The sequence below is a fragment of the Cyanistes caeruleus genome, chromosome 11 (genome assembly GCF_971803275.1).
Source record: "Cyanistes caeruleus chromosome 11, bCyaCae1.hap1.1, whole genome shotgun sequence".
Classification (NCBI taxonomy): domain Eukaryota; kingdom Metazoa; phylum Chordata; class Aves; order Passeriformes; family Paridae; genus Cyanistes; species Cyanistes caeruleus.
This window is the reverse complement of record NC_141711.1, coordinates 10,143,886-10,162,809: the sequence shown is the minus strand read 5'-3', so window position 1 is coordinate 10,162,809 and position 18,924 is coordinate 10,143,886. Positions and strand designations below refer to the sequence as shown.

General features: G+C 47.4%; 1 protein-coding gene across 2 annotated transcripts; it reads right to left on the bottom strand.

Moving 5' to 3' along the window:
• Nucleotides 1-4,863: 4,863 nt before the first annotated feature.
• KLF15 (KLF transcription factor 15) lies at nucleotides 4,864-18,907 on the bottom strand. Of its 2 annotated transcripts, none has more exons than XM_086846926.1 (3): nucleotides 18,339-18,907; nucleotides 12,831-13,938; nucleotides 4,864-6,882 (listed from the first exon to the last, which is right to left on the bottom strand). In XM_086846926.1, the coding sequence occupies exons 2-3, from the start codon at nucleotides 13,871-13,873 to the stop codon at nucleotides 6,714-6,716; spliced, it is 1,212 nt and encodes a 403-aa protein (XP_086703052.1). In that variant the 5' UTR covers nucleotides 13,874-13,938; nucleotides 18,339-18,907; the 3' UTR covers nucleotides 4,864-6,713. The 2 variants fall into 2 exon arrangements, with proteins under 2 accessions (XP_086703052.1, XP_023791080.1); XM_023935312.2 differs by lacking the exon at nucleotides 18,339-18,907 and adding an exon at nucleotides 15,034-15,105.
• Between the last annotated feature and the right edge of the window lie 17 nt (nucleotides 18,908-18,924).

Here is an 18,924-nt window from a genome sequence, read left to right as displayed (position 1 = left end):
GGATCTGAATGAATCTAGCTCCGGCCAACTCTCTGAGGTCTAGAACACGTTGTCCATGGAAAAACAACACACACCAGAGAAACAAAAAGTGAGAGACTACCTGGCTGCTGTTTATAGACTTCTCAGAAAAAGTCAGCAGTCAACAGCCAAACTCAAATATTCACGTCACTCCCTTACGGAAGGTGAATTTATAAAATGCCTGGAGGCTTTTCAGCCCAATAGCCCAACTCCTGTACTTGCAAGCAAAATGTTGGAATAAGTAGCAGGGCTTATGCTGGGGCCCACTGGACTCAGTAGGAAAAGCAGATGCCAGAATCTTTTTTAGATACATAACAGTAATTCTTTTTAACTTTTCTTTTTTGTGCGCTACTGGACTCCACCCTCAGTCACATACAAAACAATTCCTGGATAGATTTTTCTACTAAATGCCTTGAACTGCTTATGAAGGTTCCTGGTTTATATAGATAAATAATATTTCTGCTTTGGAAAGTGCTAAGAATCCCTTGAGTCCACTCCAAGAATCAGCTACAGATTCAGGAGAAAGGCAATATCATACAAGGAAGGGGCCTGAGGGACTGAGAGCAAGCAATCCCAAGCCCTTCTCTTTGTGACTGCCAACGGTCCAAGGCACAACCCTCTGATTATTATTCACTAAACCTCCTCATGTAAAGCTGCTGTTGCCCCAGAACAGTGCACAGCAGCTGCTCTGACGCTGGATGCCAGCTCAAACCTTTCTCCTGCGCAAGCAGAGCCCTTTATGCAAAAAGAGCCCATCACTCTCTTTTTAATGGAAGACAGAACAGTGCCTCTTACACCATAACTTGCTCCAGCTTCCATTTTCCTTCCTCAGCTCTCTTACAGAAAACTATAGGCCACATTCACCTTGATTTTCTTTCCCTTTCAGGATGCTTTTGAATCCAACATGAGCAAGGCAAGGGTTACCAGGGCACACCTGTGTGAGCAAGAGGAGAGCCGGCCTTCCCAACTTGTCACTCCTGTATTTCACTCCCATTCCACCTAATACCTTGTCTTGCTGTGCTTGGGCAGAGATGCAAACCCTGCCCTCTTCTTGTGATGGCCAAGCTCTTGTCAGATGTTTCTCCAGTCTTCAGGATGGTTTGAACAGCAGTCTGGGGCTCAGTGAGATGCTGGCCAAGGCACACACGCTCCACAGGCAGGGTGGGAGAGCTGATGAAAGCTGTCTGCAATAGACTTCTCCAAGAGCTAAGAGGTTCCTCCAGCCTTATCTCTTTAGGAGATCAAGTACTTACATGTGCTTTCAGTCAACCTAACCACAAAACTCTCAGAACAGTAGAGCATAGTCAAGAACATGGCAAGAGATGAAGGATGTGCTCCAGCTCCAGCTGGAGGAAGACCTACACTGATCTGGCAGAGTAGATGAAAGCTTAGACCTGTGAAACACTGAGCACTGAGGAGCTGCAAACCTCATGATCTGGATAAATTAACCAGAAGAGGAATTATGTCTCAACCCTCTGAATATTCTTCAATACCTAATTTTCTCACATCACACACCTGCAAACACCTCCCACCCTGCCCACTCCCACACACCCCAAAAAATAGGCAAGAACAAAACTAAGACCCATGGAAAAAGAGATTAGAAGCCACAAAAGCACGAAAGTCCCAGAAGGGATGAGCAAGAGAAGCCGAGGACCTGTTGGGATTTGCAGTTCCTGCCTTAGCTGAGAAATTTTTACCCTGGATAAGCCATGGCAGTCACTGTCTTTGGCTTGTGCTGAAGCCAGTGGGAGCTTAGCACAACTCATTCTTTAAGAGCAACGTCTCTGAATAACAAGCAAGCATGGCATGGCAATCACTGAACTGAGTGAATAACGGGTTTCATAGGTGCTGTCAAAAGGAAAATCCCAGCTGGCTCCAAAGAGCTTTCCATGTGTGTTGGCAGGTCCTTGGTATTTCTCCCAGACGGGGAGGGCAGGTCTGAGCCGAGAGCTGAGTACAGCACATCCAGGCTTACATAACCCAAGGGGCCCAGGGTAATCATTAACACTGGATTAATGCCACTGGCTTTGTGCTGGAGTCACCTGGTTGTTTGGATTAAATGTATAGTGGCCATTTAGACAAGGAGAAGGCTCCTGGCACAAGGACTTCAGTGAAAACAACCCCAGGGAGGGTGGGAAGCAGAAGGCTGTCGCAAATATCACAGGATCTAAACCCAAGCACTCCCCCAGGGAGCCAGAGCTGCCACCTTCCATCACAACACCCTGCTCAACGGGCTGGTTTGATTTCCACCGGGGTGCAGCTCTCCTCAAAACCACCAGGGTAAAAAGCCCACACACAACACAGGTCAGGGGGCAGAGCTCTTCCTAGGCAGCTTTACCTTGGTGACTCCCACATGTGGCACACCAGCAAGCAAGATGTCATTCCTCTCCCCCGGCATCCTTTCCAAAAGCACACATTATCACTGCAACCTGACTTTACCTGTGTCCTGTCTTTATCTTTCTTTGCTTATCTGATGTCTCACGTGTCCTATTACTCTTTGCCTCCTGTAACCTGCTGTGTGTTACTGGTGTGTGGTCTGGGCCACTGTCGGGGCCAAAGGAGATTTAGGACATCTTGGTTCCGCTCCCATTTCCCCTCTGTGTTGTTCTGTAGTCTCAGACACATCACTCCACTGCACTGTTTAACCACAGGTCACGGAAGTCAGGTCACCTTACAGAAAGATCACTTTACTCCTTTTTCTCCTCCTTACCCTGAGTACAAGTTCCCCACCTGACAGCTCCTTTACCTCTCCTAACACCACTCCTTCACCACCAGTTCTGACAAAGGGACTATAAACCTCTTAAAATCACACAAAGTTCTGGCAAGCATTAGGAACCAGATCACAATCATTTTGTGAAGGCTGTGCCACTGCACACACATCCATTCACACCTCAGAAACCAAATTACAGAGGTTTGAAGTCAGTGAGGCTTAGGCATATATATAACCATGCCATGCTATGCTTTGCCATGCAGAGTTGCTTAAGTTGAAACAACTTATCTAGTTGCGGCATCAAAACACTTAAATATATGTTTATCTTCAGGTGGATGAAGTCAGGCTTAAGGAAAGGCCACATATTTCTCCTGAATCAGCAAAGCCCAGCCAGGCTAGTAATTCCACATAAAACAAACATCAAAATCTCTTGGAAATTTCTACCTTTTGGGACAAAACTCTGAAAATGTCAATCACTTCATGCAGAACTAACTCTGCTTTCATAGCAAACATGGCCCTACTCTCTTCAGCAAAATATTGCAACTTTTACATAAACTTACATTTCCTTAGGTATTAACTATAAAAACCCACACAATTCACACTCAAATCCATACTTAAAACAGACAAAAGAGAAAGGAAAAGAGAGAGAGAATATGCATTTCATGGAAAATATTACAGGCTAAAACAAAACTGAGATCTTAAATTCCTGCCCTGCTGTGCTCCAACAGTAGGCATTTCGCATTACTCCACTTCAGCTTTAAGTATTACCTGTTGCAGAAAAATAGCAAAAGTCTTCCCCAAAGGTCTTGCAGGGTGAATTGCCCAACTTTACAGCGATATCAGAACTCCAGGTGGGATGGGGAAGACACTGAGATGCTGGTTAAAATAAAGCAGCTGATTTAATGGATGAAGTGGATAGGGTGAGAACAGAAGGGAATTGCAGATCCTCTTGGTGCAGGCTTGCTAATTAAAGCTTAAAACCACTGTCCTGAGCACTCTGGTCTTCAAGTTACACCTCAAGAGGTAACAACAACCTGGATTGCACAGAACTTAGGCTGCCTCATCCCTTGGTCCTCTTGCCACACTCAAACAGATTCTCTGGGAAAAAATAATCAGGGGTCTTGAGAGCCCTGGCTCATCAGCTGGCGCTTTTTGGTGGCAGTTCTTCAGGGAGAGACTTTAATCCCTCAGTGCCTGTTAGTCTCAGAATGATTCTTGCCCGGAGAAGATCTGGACCCACTGCACCATTGCTCCCATGGAGACTCAGAAGTGACTTTAACACCAGTAATGTTGCTGGTTTCTTCTTCCAGTGGAGGCCAAAGTAAGCAGAAGCACGGTGCAAAAGATGTCCCAGCTTGCAGATCACAGGAGCAGGGTGTTCATGCCCCTGTTGTTAGAAATGGAAGCAATGGCTTTTGCAGAACAGGGTGTCTCCTCCTCAGGCCTGAGGCAACGCTTCCTACCACAGCTCCTTCACATCGCTCTTTCAGGCGTGGGATTTACAGAAGAGCCAACTGAGGCGCCCTGGCACCAAGACCTCCGTCCTGCTGGGCCTTTCTTTAACAATCTAATCCTGTGACTACTTGTCTCATTGCTTGTTCCTTCCACCCAAGGATCACACAAACGCAAATTAAGTCCCACAGTATCACTGTGATGCGTTATTATCCCTGTTTTACAAGAAAGGGAACTGCAGAGCACGGCAATCGAGTCCTCTGTCCTGGGTCACACAGCGAGTCACAGTCCCAGTCTGAAGCAGACTTTGGAGCCCTTCCTCCTCCACACTAATCACTAAAGCTGGAATTCCCTCAAAACCTGCTTGCTTTGCTTTATTAACCACAGTTTTACTGCATCTGTAGACCTGTTCCACAGCAGTCAGGAGCCATGGAAGGCATTTGTGTCCCAGCGTGGCTGCCAAGCAAGGCATGAGGGCTCCAGTGGAGAGAGAGCTGAGACATCTTGTGCCTCCCTAGAATTTCCTGAGATGAGAAAAACTCAGCTTCAGAACTGATCCATCATCTCCCTGTTACTCAGCACCTGAAAAGTTACATCTAAGTGAACCAAAATTTCAACTGCTATTGTCCTGATTACAGAGCTGGCTATAAAGGAAATTAAAGAATAATAATTTCAAGGAGGGATTTAAAATTTCCATTTTCATTTTATTGTCAAAGTAAATATATTTTTATGAAGAACAAAAGAAAATATACAGAATTGTAACTTATGTACACTGGCTTTATAGGTATTTTTGTTTCCAATTTACACAAATTTGATACGTTATTAAAAGATATTTTATATAGATATGCATCTATGTACAGTTTTATTTACATACATTCATAGGATGTGATATAAACCAGTCAATAGATGATAGTTCAATTATATTAATTTCTAGAGGACAAAAGGAATGCATTCACTTTAGCCAGACCTGCTGCTCTCACACAGCGTGGGCTTCTGCTCTGCCTAGCTCTGGGATCACACTTTCCTACTTCCCATTTTGCCAACAGAAAAGACAAACAGAGGCTGTCTGCGAATGGAAAGGAAATGCAACATCCATTATAAAATCATTCCTAATTACTGAATTCTATTTTCTTCTAAAGCTTCTTACAATCGCCAGAGTTCAAAAGGAAAAACAAAACAAGAAGAAACACAAAATCACTTGCCTGCTGCCGTCTGATTATTTGCTTGAATTCCCTTCTTAGCCAGCTACCACACAAATTTGTTTCTTTTGGCTACTGTTCTCACCCATTTGCCCACCCCAGCTGCATGGAGCTCTGACATGGCTGTCGGGAGGGAGCACTGAGGATCACCCCCAGACCTGGGTTTCACAGCGCTGTCCCACCAGCTCACAGTTCCTCCCACCCTCCCTGGGCACAGGCACATCCTTCAGACCCTGCCAGCAAACACAGACAGCTCCAGCCAGCCAGGCCTTGACTCACGCTGCATGTGGGGATGCCCAGTGCTCACCAGGCACCTTGGGGCTGGGGCTCTGCTTTCTCCCCCCAGATCACACAGGAGGGCAGGAGCAGAGACAGGAACAGAGCTCAGACGCTCTCACAAACACCTTTGTGCTGTTTTGTGGGCAGACAACAGCTCTTCTGCTATAGACAGTGGATGCTGCAAACCAGCCTCAAAGGAAAGCAGCATCCTTTGGCACCTGGGCATCCTTTCACCCCTCGGCAGCACAGGACAGAAACACACACACAGTTCCAGAGGCTTCACTCCAAGCCGTTCCATGCAGCCTGAGCTTCTGGGTTTGCTTGGGACGTGTCTTTCTTTAAATATATATATATATGTATGTATGTATGTATATGTATACATAAATATTTATATATAGCCCTAGCCAAGGGAAAGGTAAATGTGAGCCAGGAAAATCCAGAGATGCATGGAGGCACATTCCAGTGCTCTCCAAGCCTTGTCTGCCCCTATCCCCGACTCCCACTGTTCTTCCTCCTATGGCCAGCCCCTACAAATCCTTGGCTCAGGCGACCCAAAAACAAAGGAGTTGTTTTCATTTCAAAAGGAATTTGCTGTTTCCAAACTGGACAAATAGAGCAGCTTAATAAAAACTCACAATGAGTGGCCTGTACATGAGCAAAGCCCTCAGGAATGCCAGGGCTATAATTAACTAGCAGCAAGCAACTTTTACATTTTCCTGTGCAGCAAAAAACAGCTAAAAATAAAACACTGTAATTTCCAAAAGAAGCAGCAGCAAAGGAGAGACATATAGAAGGAAAGGAAAATAATATCCTTAAAAGAAAAAAAAAAACAAAAAAAAGAAAAAAAGAAGGAAGAAGCGCCCCGCTCCCCTGACCCAAAAAGAGCTTCATTCTCAAATCCTTTGAAGGACATGGGGCACTCAAACATGGTGGTATTAAGTAACAGCATTGACTGTTCTGTGGAGACAAATAAATTATCACTAGAAACATAGTGAGCAAAGTGCTGTCATCAGCTGCTGTAGGATGGCTGGGCAGGAAGGGGAAAGCAGGACCCATCAGTTCATGGAGCGGACGGAGCGGTTGCTTCGTGGGAACCGGTGCACCTTGACATGTTTGGACAAGTGGTCACTTCGAGCAAACTTCTTCTCACAGACTGGACACTGGTAGGGTTTCACCCCCGAGTGGGAGCGCCTGTGCCGGGACAGCTCATCTGACCTGGAGAACCTGCAAGAGAGGAGAAGCCTTTTCAGATAAACGGGGCTTTATGATGCCAGGGCTCTCACAGCAGGTTAAAAAAGTCCCCTCAGGCCACTGGGAGACTCCAGGAGGTGAAAGGGACACACGGCAGGGCTGGGCTGGTCCCGGCCTGCAGGCAGCAGCAGTGATGGAAACACACAGCTACCAACCTCAGCTCGTGTCAGCTCTGGACTCAGGGCAATGTTTGTACCAGCCTCACCCTGGACCCCACACCACAGGTACAGCTTGACAAAAACAGTGCTGCTCTTGATCCCCCTTCCAGTCCCCACCAAAGCCATCCCCACCATCTCTCTCCTGCAAATCCAAGCACAGACTCCTCCAGCAGAGACAGCCACCACTGCCCTGCAGGTGAGGTCTGCTTCAAGCTCCCACTGACATAAGCACAACAGTCACCCACTAACTGCACCCAGTTTGAGAGGGATTCCAGACAAATCCAGCCATAGCTACCTAGAAACATGACTTATTAGATCCAGATGAAAAGTTGGCTTCTGTGTGTGCTCTGCAGCCTAAATAAAGTCATTAATAGTACTAGAGATGCTCAGGATCTCAACAGCTGAAATTCAGGTGGGCCCCAATGGCCATTAGCATAGTTATTTGCATAGTTAGCATGGGTAAATTCAATCAAGAATGAGCCTTTAATTACCAAAACTGTATTCCATAGTCCTTTGAATTTTACATATTTTCCACCTTCTATCTCCACAGAAAAATCGCCAAACAGCCACCATGAATCCCATAGGCTTAACTGAACCCAAATGAGCTAATCTTTTGGTCTTAAGAGCAGGGTTGGCTCTATTTCCACTTTGGACAAGACTGGGAGACAGAGGGTTAATTAACAATGTCACACTAAAACAGTCCTATCCAGATGGGTACAAAAAATTTGCTGCCTGACAAAGGGCAATTAAGTGTTTTGTTGCCAGAGCAGTAACAAAGAGCAGCTCAGAAAGAGAGCTTGCAAGAAATGGTATCAGCTGTTTATTTACAATAAATAAGTGAAGTCATGGGCACTAGCTGAACAAATTGGGGAAAGAACATGTAGACAAATGTGCCCTTCTGGAGCAAAATATCCTATCCCCAACAGAGCAAATACACTATTTTTATGAAAGGGAAAAAACAGGACTACTGGACTCCTATGAATAAATTCCTCATGCAAGAAAAGTAAGTTTCCACATAAAGGTTTTAATTAGCTCTGATCTCCTGCCAACAGCTGAGGACCAGGGCATAGGCACTGGGAAAGCTGGTAATGGTTTCCTCAGTTGCTGCAGCTCTTCAGTCTGGTCATGCTCCACAGAGAGAACTCAGCCCATGGAAAGCAGATGCAGGCACTCACCATGGGTGAAATGTGGTGTGGACTTATCTCTCCCAGGGGCATTTCTAGGGAAGGTTCTTTCACCTATTCCCTTGCCTCTCTTCCCTTCCTTGCTCTGGTATCTTCATGGTGAAAGAGTTAAATTCTCCATGATGAACAGGCAGTTGTTATGGAACTCTCAACCTGCTGCTTGTCTGGGATGAGTCTTCTTCACAAAGGCTGTGACAGAAGCTTCTCCTTATGCCTTCTATTTGAATGTTTGCTTTCTCTAACACCCTTGGTCCTTTCAGCCATAGCTTCCCAAAAACACAGTGTGGACGTGGGAGCAGCAGGGTCAGGGATTTCTCCCAAGTCCTTAGCAGTGAGCTAGTCCCAGTGCCAGATCCCTGCAGGAATGCTCCTGTAGGGCTATGGGGGAGTGGGCTTGGAGACTGTAGGATGCTGCCTGTGCAGACTGCCTCAACAGGAGCGAGTGCTGGACAAGGAACAGACCTGTGCCACATCCAGGGAAAAGAGGGAGCAGAGAGGGAAAAGCACTTTTGCAAAGAGCCATCCTCTTATATACAGACTTCAAAGAAGTAAAACCAGATGTGGCTGGGTTGCCTTGTCCTATGTCCTTGGCCATTAAGGTCACCATCTGCAACAGAAGTGCAGTAGCACTTGGCTAATCCTGCACAAGAGCTTCACAAGTGCATTTTGAGGGGAATTGCATGGATGGTGGGGGAGAAAGAGCGCATGTCAGGAATGAGCTTGGATGAGTTCATCCGATAAAAATACACTGCCTCATAACGATGTCCTTAGCTGAAGAGGCAGGAATGTTGCAATACTGTTCCCCAGCAGTGACGGAAAGATCAACTTACAGAGCCCACAGAAATAAACCTCAAGCTGTCTGTGTGTTTACAAAAAAACAACGCAAAGGTTTGGACGAGGAAGCTGGGAGGATCTGGCGGTCTGGCTCTGCAGTGAAATATCTGCAACACACTCTGGCACTGGGATCAACCCAAAAAAAGTGAAACTAATCCACTGTGGAATGCAAAATTCAAAAGGAAAAAAAAAAGGAAGCCCCAAGGAATACCTCACTATTCTGTCACTGCCATTTCTAGAAGGATTCCTCCTTCAAAAGAAAAGTGAAGTGATCTGGGAAATCCCAGAGCCTTCTTCATCCTTCTGAAGGATCCCAAGGGACTGTAACTACAATCCATCTGGCAGGACCCCAAGGGACTGTAACTACATCTCCCTTGAAGAAAAACCCTAGAGCTCCCTGATGTGCAGGACGTGTCCTGTGTCTCCCGGCCATATGGGGACATTCCTATGTGGCTCACGGGGCAAGAAAGGTCAAAAGCTTCAGCCTGGTACTCCTGATCCCTGCCATGGCCACCAGCCATTAAGGCCAAGTCAGGCTGTACCTCTCCTCCACAGTGGAGGGGAGGCTCTAGATTGATTCCTCCTGCCCACCCCCAGAGCTTTCCTACATGAAACCCACACAGCTCCTGTGTCTGTCATCCCCTTGCACAGCAGCAGCAAGAAAAGCCAATGCAAGATGCCTGCCCTGCCCCACATATGGTACTGCCCATGGTCACTCAGGCCCAAGCACACTCCTGGGCACAGGTGTTACAAGGCTTTAAACCCTCCCAGCCAAACCAGGCAGAGCTTATGCCTCATGCTGTCACCCATGGAGCCTCCAGCCAGAAGAGGCAGTGGGGCATTTCAAGGTGATTGCCTCATTCCCCATCCTTGCAGCAACTGCAGCTTTGCAGGGGAGCTGTGCCAGGGAGGGGAAGCAGGAGCTTGTCCTGCCCTGTGCCATAACACAGCTGCTGGGCCCAGCCCATGCCACAGCTCAGCTCTCTGGCCTGAGCAGTGCTAACCAGAGGCTGGGGTACCAAAGGCAGAAGGTGGCACGACACAGATCAGTGCCCTGACCCATCCAGGGAACAGAGCAGGTCACTGGCCACTGCCAGATGAGCACCACTCTGCAGACTGCCAAAAACAGCCCTTGCCCCGTGCCTAGGAAGCAAGCAGGTTCAGCCTTCATGAGGGAGGTGCTAGGGGTCTCCAGCCACCCTAGGGGTTAGCAAAAGGATTTGCTGAGTGCACACTCCAACCGTGGTGAATTTAAAACATCATAGCAGGGCTGCACAGAGAGCTGAGGAACCTTTAACCCTCCCACTGAGCTCAGGCACTTTGTGCTAGGCAACACTTTGTTTTGGTTTTGAAATTACTATCTCCAGTGAGATCAGTTCTTAAGTGTCTTCAGTGAAAAAATAAATACACAAGCACAAGAATGCAGAGAAAATAGGGGGAAAGCAGAGCCCAGCAGTGTTTTAGTGTTGAAATTCACTTGAGATTATGTAGACCTGGGAGCAGACAGAGTGGCCAGATGCATTGGACTTAAGTCATGTGAGACTTAAGTCACAGCTCTCACTGAACTTCTGAAAAAGTAAACATGGTTTATTGATGAAAGGGGACTGAGTAATTCAATGCTCAGTTGGGTCTGGCCTTTGATGTGGGAGCAGCACACAGGGGATGTGCAGCAATCTCAGGCTGGTGCTAAGGACTGCTGTGAGCACAGAAGGCAGCTCCCCAAACACAGCCTCTCCCTCTGGCTATAAACTTCTCCTCCTGTAGCAGGGCCCTTCCAAAGTTTGGGGGTTTGGGAGACTGGGATTGCAGCCCAGGCTGTGAAATTCAACAAGACAAACAGCAAAAGAGTTTGAAAAGCCCTTTGCAGAAGCTGTGGTCAAGACACATGTCCTTCATTACGAAGGTGATTAATTTCTCATTTCTGTTGGGCTCATCTTTAAAAAGTTGTGGTGGCTGAAAGTTCAGGGTGCTCCAGGTTGTGGGACCTGCACTTTTGGCCCTCCGGCATCCTGCTTTTGATGCAAACCATTTGCCACAATACTTTGAGAAGAGAGGCACCTGTTGTAAATTTAATCATCCTTTATCACTTAATATTTTTCCTAAATGTCCCCCTTGGTTTTGTGTCTTGGGGAACACCAGCTTTGTGATAAGACAGAGCTGGAGAAGGTCATCCACAGGAAATGCTTCAGGCTCCTGATCCTGAGCCACAAAAGTCACTGGGAGCGTTGGTACAAATCTCAGTGTGGATTAGACAAACCCTCACGTGCCACGTGCACTTGTCACAAAAAGGAGAGCTGTGCTCACTTCCCAGCAAGGAAAGCCAACATGACAGGCACATCTGCTGCCTCTGCACACCTACTCTGGCAACCAAGTAAAAAGCAGCAAGTGCCTGTACTGCAGGTCAGGAGCAACCAGCCCCCAGTTTCTGGGACCAATCAGCTGAAACACGTGGCTTTGGTGAGAGGTCACCCTGAGCAGCAGCAAACTGAGCTCATGAGAGGTGCTGCCAGAACAAAAGGAAACATATCACCAGCAGTTTGTAGAGAGACTATAATCTGATCTCCTCAGTACTGAGAAGCAAACTTCAGACTGGTCCAGCTGGGGAAGAGAGGGTTCAGCTCCACTGTGACCTTTTCCCTCAAAACAACCCAGCCATCTCTAACTGCTGCATGTCTCACATACTTGCATTTTTACACAACACTCCTGTTACTTTTTACCTCATCTGTTGCCCATGATCACGGCCCATATTCTCATTAGACATTGCTCACTGAAGCTCTGCAGCATGTTATTTGCAAGAAATTCAGTTTAATTTAACACAAGGTAGTTAAGATTATGTTTTCTCCCATCATCATTTGTGGTGCTGTACATTAGCACTTGCCAGAAGGCAAGCCAGTAATACAGCTAACTGGAAAGAGTGAGGAAGGCACCTGTCAAAGCTTCCTTAAAATAAAAAGTTGATTTTAAAAAAAAAAAATACTAAATTTTTCAATTCATATTAAAAATAAAATAAAATATTTTTAAAATCCCTCTGCCAAACATTTTCTCAATCAAACCCGCAATCTTTCATTCAAGCAATGCTTAACTCCACCTCAGCCTTCTGGTTATGTTGTTACATCTGACAGCTTTTTTGCAACTTTGAGTGGCACCCACGCATTTTTTCTGAAACAAGACAGAGAATAAAACCCAGAGTATGCCAGAGTGTCACTGCCAGCATTTTCAGAAGGAGTGGGATGGAGCTCATTTTCTATGAAAGTGCACAGAATACTGCTTTTAACCACTAACTTGCTTATAACAGCCCTCCACTGACCACGTTTAGTCCCACACAGGGCTGTGCACAGCAATTCTGCCCTAAATCATCCAGTTCACTCAGCCTCAGCTGGTGCCAGCCACTGGTCTGCTGGGGCTGGTGTGCTGCAACCACACCAATACAAACATCACGTCTTACCTGTGGTAACAAGCCTAATCTGACCCTCTAGAATGAAATACAAGTTATGATGGACTACTTTTATTTTTTTTAAGACACTAAAACTGTTGGTACCAGCAGATGATGCTGTGCTATTTAATTTTTCAAAACCCTGGGTTGCCTAACAGGAAGAAAAAAGGCCTTCATTGTCAAACCAACCAAACAAGTTCTGGCAATAGAAACAGTTTATAAATCAGAGGACAAACCTACTTGCTCAGCAAGTTAGGTCAAGTGTGCAAAAAGGGGAAGGGGGATTGGACAGAGCTGCACCCCAATACTGACCTCCATCCACAACCCGGCCACGTGCATGCAAAGGGCTTTTCTCCTGTGTGCCTCCTCAGGTGGGCTTTCAAATGGCTGCTTTTCGTGTACATCTTGGTGCAACCAGGAAAAGAACATTTATGCATTTTAATGAGTTCAGCTGCAGGGTTCTTTTGAAATTTCTGCCCCATGATGATTCCCGTCTGCCCCTGGATCATGCCTCCTGGCCCAATCGGCTTGGCAGCGATGGGGACGGGAGCAATGCGGACAAACTTAGAGGACAAGTTCAAATTAGAAGACTGAACTATCTGAGGCACAAGGGCAAATGTCTGTCCTTGGATGTTGACTAGGAGCTGTGCAATTTTAATGTTCTCCTGTGCTGGTCCTTGGGAACTGGGGCTCGTGTTGGACTCCTGTTTGATCTGTACAGGCTGAATTTGGAGCATAACCGGTATTCCATTCTCCAGGGTCATTCCTCCATTTGAAGCTTGGCCACCTTCCGTTGAGCTGGTCAACTGTTCATTTTTACTGTCTTTTAAACTAGTACTGGGTAACATATGGTCTTTTTGCTGCAGCGAAGCAACAGAGACCTGGCTGCAAGCTCTCAAGTCCTTGGTCTCGCTTTTAGGTCTTTCTTTGAGCTCCAAGTCCATGTTCTCCTCCAAAAATTCCTCAATTTCCTCAAGCGTGGGCTGAAATGGTCCTGAGTCTTCCATATCCACGTTAAATTCAGGCAACCTAAAGTACTCCTCTTTTACTATTGGCTGAAGTCTCCTTTTGTCCCACCATGATGCAGTGGTGCTCCCCAAAGAGGCCTGGGACAATAAATAGTCTAAGATACTGTCCTGACTTTCTGCACTGGATGTGCTTCCATAGCTGGAGCTGAGGACCTGGGAGTCAGGGCTGGAACAAGAACAAAAGCTGGACGAGTCACTGTCATCTTCTGACAGGGGAGAGGGCAGCATTTGGTAGGACCTCACGCCTGCTGTCATGTCCCCAAAGTATCCAAGAGAAGATCTTGTGGATGAAAAGGATTCATCAGTAGGCAGCAAGTGATCCACCATTCCTGGATGATCTCTTAAGGATATCCCAACAGCATATACCAGGCAGCCAAAGTTCAGGTGAGAGCCTGAGTGCAGGAAAACAAAAAAGCAACAGTCAGAAGTTGGTTTAATCATTTATCTCCATGAACTGCAGCTCGTAAAGCCCTCTAGCCCACAGGAAAGTCCAGAGCATCCAGCCTCTCTGGGTACACAGGCTGTTACAAGCTTTGATATGACTGCACCACCCCCCAAGGACTGTCAGGGCTGAAGCGTTTTGCAGGATTGCACCACATATTCGTAAAAGAATTCTGTCAGAAATCATTTCCCAACCATGTGTGCTCCAGATTTACAGCTCCCTTACAGAATATTACCAGCAAGAGAAAATAAATAATGAGCTTTCACCTAGCAGTGAAATCCAGAGCCAAAGAAGGGAACGGGAAGAAAAAAATAAAGTGTTGAAATTTTTACCACCAAAAAGAAACAAATAAAAAAAGTTTATTGCTGGTGGCCATAAAATACAAATCCTTTCCCTATCTTGTAGCTTTCCACCAACCTTATTTTTAACTTCCTCAGTTCTACAAATATAGGCTGTTCAGCATAATGCAAGGATCAATCTGGCAGGAGCCAAAAATATTTACTGTGCTTCAGCATTTACTAGGCGGATTTTCCCCTCCAGATGTAATGAATCAGTGTGCCAACGTCATCATCACCTGCGCTGTCCTTAATAAGGCTGGCACTGCACGGAGCTAATTACTGTGCCCTGCCAGCCAGCTGGTGGCTGCTTTCACCCCTCGGCTCCACAGGCTGAGCTGGGCCCCGTGTGGAACCGAGAGGGCTGCACGGTCCCCTGGCATCCCAAGCTGCCCGTGCTGAGGCAACGAGCAGGCAGCATCCCACAGCATCCCACAGCATCCCACAGCATCCCACAGCATCCCACAACATCCCACAGCATCCCACAGCATCCCACAGCATCCCACAGCATCCGCTTCCCTGAGCCCCTATCCTGCTGCAGCCCTACAACAGCAAAGCCTACCTTTCCCACCGTGGGGCTTGCTGACAATGCTTTACCAGCTAAGACAAGCAAACTTCCTCGAAAGGGGAGGGCAGGCAGGAGGGACATCTGCGTTTTTTTTTTTTATTCCCCACCTCCCCAAGGGAAAAAACAAAAATTGCTTACGGACCAAGATTATGCCCCTTAGAGAGCAAACGCAGAGACCTCGGGATAGAGCGAACACTGGCCCTCAGTCATTTGCTCAAGGTGACTGATTGAAAACAGAGCTGTACATGTGCATAATAAAACAACTCTTTCTGTGGAAGGTATGTGGACTGCAGAGATAGAAGTCATTCGATCAGCCTATGAGGTTGTGTGTGTGTGTGAATTAGGAGGCATGTGACCCAGCATGAAGGAAATGCCAGTCAATCTTGTTACACGCTGTCATTTTCCACAGGCTCTGCTGCTGCGCTTTGGACGCTTTGCCATGAATAGTCAATAGCTCCCAGTTTTGTGCAGGCAAGAGGATGGCTGTTAGTGCTGTTGCAGAGCATCTTTGCTGCCTCATCTCTAAAATTTGCCCTGTCTTTCCTTCTCTGGAAAAAAATCAAAAGGTGTCTGTATGCTCAGTGCTGCAGTGAGCATAGAGTGAGGTATTTTACACAACACCCTTAAAGAGCTCTGACCCATTGGCAACATCTATTAATATTTCACAGGAAGAGGGGGGAAAAGGCATATTTCTTAAAGATATGGCTTCCTCCTTCATAGACACATGGAGGAAACAGGGATAGGTTGCAAGAAAGACTTTAAAGTAAGATTGCAGAGTTTCCTGGTCTGTCTGTTCTATCAGTCAGCTATGCCTCTGAACCAATAATGAAATACCTACATGTGCTGAACACGAGGAAGTTCAAACAGAGGTTAGTGGCTCTGTTTTGTGACCTTAACCTATAATCATGTCTTATAGTAAAAGCAAAGAGTCAGAAGAGCTGAACTATTTCTAACACACTTTTTTTTTTAATCTTGTGTTGATGGAAAGTTTCCCCAGCAGAAGTCCCATAGCTGAGTTATTCCAGTTTTGAAACAGAAGGCACCATCTGCTTCTGACAAATTAGTATTGGCATCTGGTGAGAACTCACCCAAGATGACTGTTTCTATCTTGCACCAAAACCTGGTGACTGTCTTGAGAAACACAGGGCAGAAAGGAAGACTTGCCCTCAGATGGTTTCTGATCCTCCCTCCAATGTCTGTGTCATTCCAGCTTAAACTTCTGAAGAATGGGGCTGTGAGGGAAATCTGGACTGCAACATGTGCTTTTCTAAGAAAAGCTGGCGTGCTCTGCATGCACCAAAAGCAGTTGATGAACTTCTTTTCAAAAAAAAAAATAAAAATTAAAATGTTCAAGGTTTTTTTAAATGTCTGCAAGAGCTGCGAAGCCACATATCAAAATATCCATATATTTCCCTGGGAATAGAACTAAACTGTAATTTGAATAAGGACTTAAACGAGGGGGAAAAGAAAACAACAATGAACCCCTAGCAACTGCAGCGGGCCAGTTACCTCAGCAGAAAACAGCCAGCAGCCTTGTTTCCCATCTCTTTTGACAAGGAACAATGTCACTCGATGTAACCAGAGGCTTTTTAAGAGGGGACTCTCAGAGCCAAATAGATTCAGGCACATTACGGGCCAGTTCTGCTTTCTGTGCACTCTCAAAGCTTGCAGAACAGCCAAGAAGATTTTGGAGAATGCCTGGAATGCAGGATTGGGCCCTGGCTATATTTTTCTCCTAAAGGCCAGGCTAACAACCAAAAGCTTTTTATCGTTACTTTGCCTGAAGACACAGCCAAAAACAGATTAGAAAACAAAACCAAAAAAAGCCGGGGCTCTGAAGGCTATGAAAATTAATGATGCTGTTTCCATAACACACTTTCACCTCTAGGAACGTAAAAAACATGTTAGAAACGTAAGCACCCATAGCAAGACCGCAGTGCCTGAGCCACTGGAAGCGGCACTTCTGGAGTGAAATACAGCAGCTGTTCAGCAGCACGACCGTCTCCAACTTTTTTTTTAAAAGTTCCCTGGGTTGTTATGATGTCCTTTGTGCCAAAAACATGTTGTTCTGTTAAAAACCTGTCCATCTAATCACCAGCTAAAAAAAAAAAATTAAAAAAAAAAATAACGAAAAGCAAAACAGAGAAAGCATATTCTGATGCAGAACAACATTAAAATGTAAAGTCCTGGGAACTTGCTGAAACACGGGGCTGTATTTCCCAGCCTGTCATTTCTGGACAGTCAGCCCTGATCACACAGAATACATGAGACACTGACAGTCATTTCCTACATTTACTGCCACAGCTTTTTCTAGTTTAAGACTAATCTTTTCAGGGTTTTCTCTTGTTCCCTAGAAGGCTTTAAATCTGTTCAGGCTGACTTCTGCTCCACAGATAGAGCTAGAAACAAGGCAATGAAGCAGGCCCAGAGTTTCTAAGAAATTAAAAGAGAAATGTGGGGGGGGGAAGAAAAAAAAATAATACAAAAATAACAAAAAGAAGCCGTGAGCCAGGAGTAAATCCATTTGCTCTCATCTCTTCCGCAAGGTGGCTGTGCTGCTCCCCGGACACAGTGGGGTGTTCAGGTTTGTTTTTTCCAAGCCCGTTGCTCCTGGGAAGCTCCAGAAACATTCCCAAAGCATTTTTTTCTGAAAACTATCCCGCTCCAGCCGCAAACTTTGGCTTCCACAAGAGGAAGCACTTCACCTGCAGCAGGCAGAGGCAGCAGTGCCTCTGCACCCCGGCAGGGAAGGGTGGCCCGAAATAAGGCGTGCAGCAGCCGCCGGGGCAGGGAAAGGGGAGCCGGGGGACACGCACACGGAATTCCCACTCCAGCAGGAGCACAGCCAGGCTTCCGTGGCTGAAAAACATGTTCGCTTGGGGGTTTTTTAATCGTGCCTTTTTTTGTTTGTTTGTTCCGTTTGTAGAGGGTTTTTTAACATTATTATTCATTTTATTGGTTTTTCCTTCCATCCCTTCTCAGGAGACTTTGGGGGCCCGAGCTCCCTCTCTGCCCCCCAGCAGCGTGGTCGCGATGATCGGGAATAAACAGCCCGCACTCGCCGCCTGTCACTCCATGGCACGGCACCGCTGCAGCCCGAAAACAGCCCCCGCTGCCCCGCCGAGGATGGAATTCCATCTGCCAGCAGCACGGGCACAGTCCCCGGGCACAGTCCCCGGGCTCAGTCCCCGGGCTCAGTCCCCGGGCTCAGCCCCCCGGGCACAGTCCCCGGGCACAGTCCCCGGGCACAGCCCCCGGGCTCAGCCCCCCGGGCACAGTCCCCGGGCACAGTCCCCCGGGCTCAGCCCCCGGGCACAGCCCCCGGGCTCAGCCCCCCGGGCACAGTCCCCGGGCTCAGCCCCCCGGGCTCAGCCCCCGGGCTCAGCCCCCCCCGGGCTGCGGCAGCCCTGAGGCAGCGCCGGCCCCGCGCCCCCCGCTCGCCCTTACCTGAACTCCTCTGCGAGCCGGAGGGCAGCAAAGACAACCAGAAGAACGCAACAACAACAAGGAAAACGAGGGGGGAGAAAACCCAAACAACACAACCGAGCCACAAAAAAAAAAAAAAAAAAAAACAACAAAAAAACAAACAAACAAAAAAACCCACAAAAAATATAGAAATAATAATTTATAAAAAAATTTAGAAAATCGAAGAAAAAATTCAAAAGCCACACACGCACAATAAAAACGCAGAACTACAACCAAGCAAAGCCAAAGCAGCAGCCCGCAAAGGCAGGAGCGGCCGGCAGCGGAGCGGCGGGAGGCGGGCGCAGCTCCCCCGGGAGGCGGGTGCGCGGCTGCGGAGCGCGGCCCCGCTCCCGTAGTACTATATCCCCCTCACATGACGGGCGCCCGGCCGCGGAGGGGGAGGCCGGGGAGAGGCTCGACCGCGTCCGCCGCCCCCATTGGCCCCGCCGCGATGGGGGCCGGCCCGGCAGCGGCCTCAATGGGAGCCGCGCTCGGCCCCGGGGCGGTGCCGCGCGGGGGAGGCCGCGGGGAGGCCGCGGAGCCCCGGGGGTGCGCGGGGCCTGTCGCC

Bases quoted from the DNA above. Each gene is read 5' to 3' on its own strand.
- KLF15 (XM_086846926.1), bottom strand. From the start codon at position 13,873: ATGGTGGATCACTTGCTGCCTACTGATGAATCCTTTTCATCCACAAGA. The intron at 6,883-12,830 runs GTCAGTATTGGG...CCTCTCTTGCAG, and splicing joins TGGCCGGGTTGTGGATGGAG to GTTCTCCAGGTCAGATGAGC.